Raw genomic sequence first — 10,628 nt, forward strand, 5'->3', positions numbered from 1 at the left:
CGGGCGTGGAAGGTGCAAGTCCCGCAGGGCAGGCTGGCCCTGCCGCACTCTTTTCAGCCAATTCTGAAACACCGAGGAACTCCCTGGAGAGTGAAAACAGTCACACAGAATCACATCATCTGGTTGGAAGAGATCTTTAAGACCACTGAGTCCAACCACTGCCCCAGGGTCCCTAAACCCTGTCCCTCAGCACCACATGCACGTGTCTTTTAAACATTTCCAGGGATGGGGTCTCCACCATCTCCCTGCGCAGCCTGTTCCAATGCCTGACCACCCTCTCTGTAAAGAAATTCTCCCTAATACCCAACCTAAATCTCCCCTGGCGCACCTTGAGGCCGTTTCCTCTAGTCCCGTCAAAACACAACGTCAAGAAAACGGGAAATACAATGCACATGCCAAATATATGCTGATATATTAAATATCAGAAAGGAAATTAAATACTGACATAGAATCATATTAAAACTTACAGAATATGATTAGTCCTGGTCAATATAATTTAGCGAAAATGGGTCAAACCAAGCTGATTCTGTTATCGGAAATTGCAAGTTTATAACCATACAGACATATATGCTGACTCACGATCAAAAAAAATTTAAAAACACTCAGTTCCCCATCCAGTAGTATCTTCTTGCACAATACTCTATAACGCAAAGCAAGATATATCTCACAGTACAGAATTTAATAGCAAGTTATCAGTGGATTGGGTGTTTCTAGAGGAAGTAACTCTACGCAACCATTAAGCGCAACATCTCTGAACGCTTCGCGCTGGTCAGAAATTTAGAAGGTTACGCAAGAAACAGGAAAGCAATCCAAAAAAGTGCTAACGGGCTTCGAATGAGAAGAGACATTTGTATCGAGAATCATTGTCTGGAACTCTGAGATTCAGACAAAAATGAAAATAAGGAATGTCTAAAAGTTTGTGGCTGTTTGTTGGGTTTTTTTTTAAACAAACAACTACACTGAGACATCGCTTCAGCTTCTTAAAGTTCCCAGATTTATTTTTTTTTAAATTAGCAAAATATTAGAGAATTGCTTTATTTGGATTGGCAATTAAGGATGAGTAAAACGTATTTATAAGCGCACCAACATTCACAACCCTTCCAACATATAAGTTAAAAATACATCTCTTCCGTGCCCTCACAGAAGCCAGCAGCAGCACGCGGTTGCAGTTTCCAAATAAAATCACGTGTCTCACAAACTTTTGTACTAATGGGAACAAACCCACACACATTTCAGAGTACTTGTGCAATAATTACCTTGATTTCTGCTATTTTTGATTTCCTCTGCCAATCCCACACAGTGAGCATATGCTCATTAGAGTCATCAATTACACACAAATGAGTACCGGAATCCTAAAGGAAAAAGAAAAAAAGAAATGTGACAAAGCTCTTCCCAGTTCAGAGACAGAGCGGGGCAGCAGCGTTTTGAAAACCACAAAGGTACAAACACAAATGAAGCAAGTCCTTTGAAAACAATTATAAGTTCGATATATCTGGTATTTTCATTTTCTTTTCAAGACATACATAGACTTTTTGCATAATCTCACAAAAATGACCATGCTTCAAATAACATTCTAGGAAAGCTTTTAAGTCTTTCCCTTTTAGTCAGTTTTTTTTGGGGGGGTGGCAGGGTTTGGGGGGTAGGTGATGGGTTTTTTCATTTGGTTTTCTTTTTTCTTTCTTTTTTGCAATACCATGATCACAGCAAAGAGGTTTCTCCATCTTTCTATACTGCAAATATTTTGTTTTTCCTCAGGCCTCAGAGGTCTTTTTTTTTAATGTCACCATCACATACACAGAACTTCTCATTCTCAAACTTCATAAGCTCATCTCATTTTTTTTCCTCGTGGAGCATTGAGTACCAGCAGTTTCATCATGTAGTTGCTAGAACTGCAGCAAAGGTATCACTTTCTGACTAAAATCATGCTTACACAGCAGAAAGTCTGGCATCTGTGGTATTAAATAACTGAAATGGCTTATTCCGATTAGTTTTACAAGAAAGCGGTAAATACGGCAACTTGGAATTAAAAGAACAGACAGAAAATCTTAGAATAAAAAAAAATTATTCACAGCAACACATACTTGCACAAAGCAGTTGCTTCAAGGACATGTGTAGAAAGATTTGGAGGAGGCCTTATTTATTTTAAAGTTGATTCTTGCAGTTAAACCACACTCTCTAACAAATTACGAAAATAGAGGTGGCTGAAAGTTTTATTCCTAATACTATTATTAGCAGTAAAATGCAAATATAGACGTCAGTTATGAAGTGGAAGGAAATCCTGACGACAGCGTTGGTGATATACACAGCTCTTGAGTGGGATAATGAAATTACGGGGTAGAAACAGAGTTCTAGATACTGCACGTTCACTGTTTCAGTCTAGTGAGGTTTCTAAATCAGTTTCAGCTGCAAAACAGAACTAATAAAACCTAAAATCTAGTCCTCAAAATTCCTTAGTGCTTTGCTTGGTTGGTTTGTTTTTAAAATGATGGAACTTGTATTTAATTTACCTTAAAAAAAAAAAATCACACACGTCTGAGTTCAAAAGTTGTATTGGTTTGTTGAGAGTGGCAGGAAGACAGTTCTTTCCTGTTGTTTTATTTAGGCTACCCCTATATAAAAAGAAATACTACTCGCTTATTTACTGAGTGACAAAACTAATGTTGCGACATTTCAATGTTAAGGGAAGCTGCAGCAAGAGAGCGGCAGCATTTCTTCTCAGCTGGTTGCCCAGTGACACTTGAGCCTCCATCCTTGGAGACACCCAGAACCCAGCTCCGAGCAGCCTGCTGTGAGCAGGACACTGGATGAGACGACGATCTCCAGACATCCCTTCCCACCTCTTCTGTCCTGCGAATTTGTTTCTCTACTACAAAAATACAGAAGACTTCTTTTTCTTAATTTTTTTTCAAATTTTTACACTTATTAATTCTTCTTGCTGCATGCAGGAATTACAGCCTGGGTTTTCAGGAGGTCAGGTATGTCTCAGTACTTTGGCAAAAATACAAAGTCAGGTTAAAGATTAAAACGTACACATATTTTACAAATAAAGTAAACTCATTTTGAAATGAGAACTTTACCAATGCCCAGTAGCACATCACCTGTTACTGATTGTTCTGGTAAATTTTGTGGGCCCAGTACCAAGTCTTCTATTTGTTTATCTCTACGTAAAAGTAGAGGCACAAACTGAGAAATTATTCCTTGGGAAAAAAATAGCACAAGGTATTTTTTTTTTTTTTTTTACATTTCCTGTTGGTGGTTGAAAACTTACTCCAGCTGTGCAAGCACAGAAATTACCCTTTCTGTCAGAACTCACTCAAATTTGTCTTCTCAAACCTCAATAACAAACTTGTTTTTGACATCCAAACAAAAAGCCAAGCCCCTCACAAACAAAACCAAACCACCAAAACAAGCACAGATTTTGATTTCTCGTGAAAGGTTTTTCTTTCCTGCTATTTATTCACTGTGCTGGTTTGTTACCGCAATGTGCAATTTCCTGTTTCTCCAGCTAGCTTGCTGTCAGCTGGCTTTATAAAGCGTACATAAACTTTACTGACACGCTTTTAATACCAAAACAGATCAGCTAGAGAACCACAAACAAAACCTCCAGAGACTTCCTTCCCGTTTACACAGGATTGGACAAATTAACTCACACGCCGAGCTGTCGCGCCCGCCTTACCGCTTTTGAAAAATCCAAACACCCCACTCCACGCTCAAAAGTCCCGAGGCCGATAACCTGCAGCGTCACCAGGCTCACCGAGTCCCATACTCTAACATGGGGCTGCAGAGGCTGCGTGAAAAAGCAACGGGACAAACAGCGTCATCGGCAGTGAAGGTGAGGTGGCATCATCATCAGGTGTCGCGTTTTGTTAGGCAGATGCTACCTTGAATTACAAACCGCGGACCGAAATGCAGGATGACCTCTGCTAACGATGAGGCATCTTGAAGCTCCAAAGGTGAGAGTCAAGACCATGTGGCTCCCTGTGTCTGGGCTACACTCATGGCAGTGGTGCCACCGAGGCAGGAAATTAAGTATGGTGGCATCTGGTAGTTGCGAAAATAAACCTCTCCCCAATTTAAGCCGTTGAACAAATAATGGAAGAGTCATCCTGCATTTCAGATCCCAGACCTAGCGACCTTATGCAATAACTGAAAATAATGATCAAACCTGGGTTTTTTTGTATATATAAAGTAGGAAAAAATAAACAAACAAAATAAACCCTGGTGCACTGAGTCCCCTAATCATCAGCAACCACTCAGTGAAACTGCTCTGGTTATAGTTCGTACGAGTACTATCGCCAACCAGACTGGCTTCATAAATAAAGCAGGAATTAAGTTGGCTTGAGGACTGCATTCACCATAGGAAGTGACAATGAATCATCCCACTGATGGAAGAACAATCCAACCAGCCCTAACAAGAGTCAGTAAATGTTCAGTGGGAATCGTAACAACACCTATACAAAACCCGCCACACTAATTTCTTACAAAATCTAAGAAATTAAGTTAATATCTGAATAAGGGTTATCTTTAACGTCCTTCTACCCTTCATAATAGCCACCTTCTTTTTCTTTCCCCCGCTTTTTTTTTCCCTCTGTCTATAACTTCATAAAGATAATTCAATTATTCAAATCCTGACGCAGTTTGCCAAGCACCGGGACAAGCGCGTTTAAGCGCACTTGCTCTCACATGAGCAGGTCTGTAGGAAAGCTTGACACACCTTCCATGAATTCTTAAACTTGATCTCCTCTTCCATGAAGCTTTAAGAGTGACCCACACTGACCCACAAACCCGCAGACTTGTTCTCCTCTGGGAGAAGATTTAGTGAAAGAAATGTCACAGAAACAGTGTGGCCTTAGAAATCCATCACAAGTTTTACATTTGCTTGCAAAATTAAAACTGAGTTTCCTGTGCCACAGATAAAGGACTTCAGGAGCTTCTGCTCTTTGTGATGTATGGCTGAGTCTTAGTTGTTGCAGTCTTTCATGAGAGATATAGGCTGTTACCCGAGAAACAGCAAAACTTCTCAGAAAATGCAGTGCATAACATCAACTGCAAACAGAGGATGATGACGATGCGATTAAAGAAAAACAAAACACTTTTTCCTGATTTTCAAAACAAGATACTACTGCTCAACAGCTCTATTACTTACCCTTCCATCTTTATCCACTCCAGCTAACTGTCCTGTTGCAATTCTAATTTTGTCTGGATGAACTGCAAGACTAAGACAGACAGAAATATGACTTGCTTTTGCTGTCATAGGTCTTCAAAACTGAGAGGTTTTTTGTAAATTTATGATCCTAAATCCCACTTTTAACGAGACAGCTCGAATGGTTTTCACCAGACTATTTCATTACACACTGTACTGATGGGTTGCTCAGCTCTTTCGATGGCTGCTGGTGCACAACCACGAGTGCCAGCAGAGCCACCTCCACTCGTGCTCTGACAAATGTAAAGTTTCCACCAGATGAGGAGTCCACTGGAACAAAATACTCATTGTCTCATTATGAACTTCCTACACGTAGTTATGTGCCATATTTATAAATACCACAGCGTATTTCATGCCTAAACCTACAGTCAGGATGAACCTGGGGAAAAAAACGCTGAAAAGTTGGCTGAGGGCTTGTGCACCCCAAGGTCAGGGATTGCTGCCACTTGAAATGGGCTAGTGACATAATTACACTAATGAAGTTCTCCAGTATGGTGCACTACTAGTGTAAGTAGTAAAAAAAAAACCTGCTTTTGCTTATCCCAGTTCGCTTAGGAGCTGATGTGAGAATGCAGATTTCAGAGTCCACGTCCTCTTAGTCCTAGTGGTTTTCTGACTGACCTTCCTATTTGCTTTGTAAAATTAGAAAGGTGAAGAAAGGCTTAGACACCAAAAACACTTGCAATTCAGTCTAATTTTCTGAATGAAAGTAAAGAACACAAGACTGACAGCATTGTTCCCACAGGGAGCAATTACAGTCATCCAAGCACAGCCAGGAGAAAAGGGATTTAGATGGCAACCTGTCTCCATTCAGCTAAACTATAGCAGTTCCTCTATCACCCCTCCCCAGACGAGGAGGGGGATTGGGAAAAGGAAAGGAGACCCAGAGGTTGAAATGAAAATAGATTTAATGAAAGACCAAAATTAATGTCAATATAAAGTATATGAAGTTATACGCAGCCCAGCAAATGTACATCAGTCACGATAAATGGGAAGGCAGCTCCTCGGCAGCAGCATGGCTCGTGAGCCCTTCCAGGGATGGGGAGAAGCAGGAGGAGAAGGAAGACCTGTGAGCAGGAGCCCAAGCAGAAGGCCCTCCTGTCCTCAGCAATCCTGCCCCTTTATACTGAGCATGATGATTATGGGATGGGATCACCTGTAGCCAACTCAGGTCAGGTGCCCTGGCTGTCTACAAACTGCTAATGGAGACAGGACTATGGTTCCGTCCCAGTGCAACAACCTTCTCCATTCTGGCAAGGCAGGGAGCTTACGTTCACCATGACGTGCTGTAGCCTTCAGACTAACACCGTACAGTCAGCGACTGCCTTTGCACCCACAATGATACAGGCTTCGATTTCCCTGCTTCTCTCTCCCTTCTGCAAACGACTTCCAGATTTCCAGGACAGTCTTAATATTTTGATGGCCCATCAATTAAAAATGAGAAAATCAGTGCTCAGCCTTCCATTCAGTTTTCTAACTCTCCTTTAAGACTACACTTTCACCATGCTGCCTGTAAATCACTGATTCTGAATTGGGCTGACAATAAGTTTTAGTTTCTGGGACACCTATTTAGAATAATTTACGCAAAGACCCTTTAAGATGGCACTCTTAGATTGTCTATATATCCCGTTGTTTTACATTTAACCCAGAAATCCTAAGCTAGCACCATTCACTTGTGCAGTATTTACCACGGAGAATCTACCGGGACTGATGAAACAGAAAATAACTACAATTATGATGACATCAATGAGCTCATACATACAGCAGGAGAGGACACAAAGTACCTTTGTGCATTATTACGCATACTTACATGCAAACGTTATCTACTAACCATTTAACGCAGTCTGTATGACCCAAGTAGTGCCGCTGAGTTCTCTCCTCATAGTTAAATAGTACCACCACCGATGCTATGAAATACACAATTTCACCGGTAGGAAGGAGGTAAACATTGGCTCGACAGTCTCTTCCACGATACCCATATCTATACATGTTTTAAGTCAAGGTTTTCATAATCACCGTATACCAAAAAAAACCCCACCACTTTTTTTTTTTCCCCCCCCTTAAAGGATTCCTTGGGAGCTCTCATGTCAGCAAATATCCTTTATGTTTTTCCTCTGGAATTACAGCGCAGTTTCAGTAACACAGTTTAAAAAACAAAACAAACCTCTCATAAAATTGAGACTTCAGGAAACCAAATCCCTTAAAAAGTGATGCTCGTTGATGTTAAAAATAAAATACACAAGGTCCACCAAAGTAAAACAAATACAGCGTTGCTGTTTTATAAAAACCTCCGTATGAAGTTTCTCTAGGTGACAGCAGGACTCACTCTTCTGAGTAAACATTTTTTACAGCAACAGAGCTGTGCATCTGCACCCTGGGCATCGGAGTATTCCTGCCATTCGGCCTTTTAAAACAAGCATGTGAAAATTCTTTATGCCCTTCAGAAAAAAGCAAACTTCTGCAGAGCAGCTGCCAAGTTCAGGAAATATTTCTTTAGACTGGTTTAGAGTATTTTTAAAACAAACAAAACTCTAAGGAATTGACACAGTGAAAAATGGTCTATCTAAAATATATAAAAGGGTTGACTTTTGTAGGAAACCTGCGTGACTCCTAATGACATTCAGAAGGTTCACACATGACCCACCCTTAGCACTGATCAAATGTTACAACGATTCATTATTTCTCTGAAACACATGCCATCTTCCTCCTGTGGCCGGCTCTATTTCAGTTCCCAGGGTCACTAGGTACAGTTAACACCATCAGGCATTAACAGTAGCTCTGCAGCATCAAGAAAATATAACTTCCCTGTTGTGTCCCGTGCTTCAGAGAGCTCTCCGCTTCGGTGCCAACTAATCCACCTGCAACAGCAGGGAAAACATGGGAAAAACACCGAGCAACTTCAGCTAAAGGGTTCCTGCCTTAGGTCCTGGTTAATCAGGTAAAAAAAAGGAAGTCAAAGACCCACATGGAGAAAGCTGGATGGATGGAGCTGGCCCTTTCTCATAAATGAAGGCAGGTGCAGTAGTCCAAGCTTGGGAGTATCTGAACTGACATCTAAGCTGACAGCCTGGCCTCTCTTCTTCTCGGAAAAGAGCTACCTTCCTACCAAACCCACCACCACACCCCTCCCAGTGCCACCCCCAAAACCCCTCCTCACTCTACCTTTCCTCTGTTGGAGTCCCATCAAACCATGGGTACACTTGCAAAACTTAACACATGCAGTAACTAAACAACTATTCAAAGAGGTATGTGGTGTCCAGCTGTCAATCAAATCTCTTAAAGGGTGTGGAAAACAAAACAGATTTCTCTCGTGCTGTCTTCTATTTATTACAGAACAACCCAACGGCTCCTCTGTAGCAGAGATTAACCAGTGCCTTGCTTAGCAAATGATACCCAGGGAAATGCTGATACAACGCAGTGATGAGGGCAGGAAAAAAAAAAGGATGCCTCTGTTTCTCCTCCATCCCCATTTACTTTCCCACTAAATTTTTCTCTTCTTTTAAACACTGATGGAACAAAAAGAAACTCCAGAATGGCCTTTCACAGAAAACAAACCAAACCAAAACAACCAAACCACTGAACTTTCAAAAACGATGGGCTATGAACCAAAGAAAATATTTGTTCTATCTGAAGCACGAAGAACAGTGTTCTAAACATCCTTCTCAGAGGAGAAATGCAGATCTTGTTAATCTGCTCTGTAAAAAAGGGAGTGTATTGATAAGGATTTAGTAAGACTGACATCTCTGAACATTCAGCTTAGAAAATATTAATGATTTACACAAACATGTCTTTCCACAGAATTCTGTCATGCAAAGCAAAGCTAAATATTTTGGCACCCACCACAGCGCTCTGGCATTCACAAGGATGCAAAAGATGGTTACGTTTCCTCGGTCCATCCCATTCTTCAGTGCTCCTACATAATAAAGTACCAAAAAGCGGCTGCGTTTTGTAGGAGTGTCATTTTTTAGGAGCACGTGAAGAAACAACCTGTTTTGGGGAAGAAATTTTTTGTTTTCTTCATTCTCTATCCCAGACTGTCTTGAGAGAAAACGAGGGGGGTTGTTGCTCCACAGCAGTTCTTCCCTCTCCACACACTCAGAACAAAGCAGCAGGTATGTTAATACGATAATTGACTGTCTCTCTCTACGGAAAAAGGGGTGACACAACTTCGACTCTTAATTTCCACTATATTTCACTGTTACTCTTTCAACGAGACTGATGTTTCAGCCAGGGAAATTCAGAGATAGTCCTCTTCATATTGGGAGTGTTTCTCACCAATTACAAGGGCTGCTTTGTCACAATATTTTATATGCTTAACAGGTTTTAGTTTGGGGGCTTTTTTGGTTTAAATTGGCTAAGAATTGATCCTCATGAAAATTGATCCACTGTACAACTGCTAACAAAAAATCTTACGAAGCAGTCAGAAATACCTTCCAGAAACTGAGGTACTACTATACACGGGGAGAAAGAGTCTAGAACGTCATTGCCTGTCAACAGCAGCATGTCTGTGACCTCTGGAGCCGCTAAATAAGCCCATTTCGCTAGTACTACCAATACCAGATATACCTTAACCAGTTCTGAAGTGCAGTAGGAAAGATTGCACTACAAAGCAAGGATACCCAAACTAAATTCTCAAATTTAAATGAAATCACTCAGGAACTAGACACAGTCAAGAGCTCTGAGTTGCCCATGCGCTACTTTACCTTGCCAAGCAGCTTAGGTATTTCTTCCACTGACAGTGATCTGCAGGGCAGACAAGGCTAAGTGTGTTCTGTTGAATCTACAGTACTGGCTATCCCCAGTTGAACGCACCTGCAGAACACACTTTCTCTAAAAAGGACATGCTCTCTTCCAAACCAACCAATCAACCAAAAAGAACCCAAACCAAAAACCAAACCAAACAAACCCCAATACCCAGAGGAAAATCCCACCCCAAGAACCCTTCTGTTCTTGCCTTGAAGTTGTTCATAGTTGATCAGCGTCTTCCAAAACAGTAACATCAAAGGAAAATCCAATTATAAACAATCACCCAGAAGGCAGGAGAATTGAAGGTGTTCAAAGCAAAACTACTAGATCAAATAATTCAACACTCAATTGACCTTTCAGCTGCAAAACACTGACATTTCTAAAATTCTCTGAATGTCTGTCCCCATGCCTTTCTAATGAGGTACACAGGCTTCAGTTTGCTGCATCTTCCTGTCTCCAAAACTGAAGAGCAATTTTGTGCAACTTCACAGAGATCAATACTAAGCCCTCCTACATTTCACTGCCTTTTCCTCATTGCCTTCTTCACTATCATATCCTAAGATACCCTAGACTCCTAAATATACCGGTCTGGTTTAGGATGACATTTCCTTAAACAGATTCCAAAAACATATGGACAGTTTGTTTAGACTAGATTTATTTCACTTTAGTTAGCCCTCAG

At 41.0% G+C, this 10,628-nt stretch overlaps 1 protein-coding gene across 1 annotated transcript in view; it reads right to left on the bottom strand.

The window, feature by feature from the left end:
* EML4 (echinoderm microtubule associated protein like 4) overlaps nt 1-10,628 on the bottom strand; it is a gene marked incomplete at its 5' end in the record, with an annotated part of 67,613 nt that overhangs the window by 24,490 nt on the left and 32,495 nt on the right. Inside the window, 4 exons of the mRNA XM_010142511.1 lie at nt 1,257-1,352; nt 3,677-3,787; nt 5,147-5,216; nt 7,035-7,184. Coding sequence (XP_010140813.1) covers nt 1,257-1,352; nt 3,677-3,787; nt 5,147-5,216; nt 7,035-7,184 — 427 coding nt within the window. The remainder of the gene's footprint in view (nt 1-1,256; nt 1,353-3,676; nt 3,788-5,146; nt 5,217-7,034; nt 7,185-10,628) is intronic.

This window comes from Buceros rhinoceros, unplaced genomic scaffold (genome assembly GCF_000710305.1).
Source record: "Buceros rhinoceros silvestris isolate BGI_N320 unplaced genomic scaffold, ASM71030v1 scaffold26948, whole genome shotgun sequence".
NCBI classification, from domain to species: Eukaryota; Metazoa; Chordata; class Aves; order Bucerotiformes; family Bucerotidae; genus Buceros; species Buceros rhinoceros.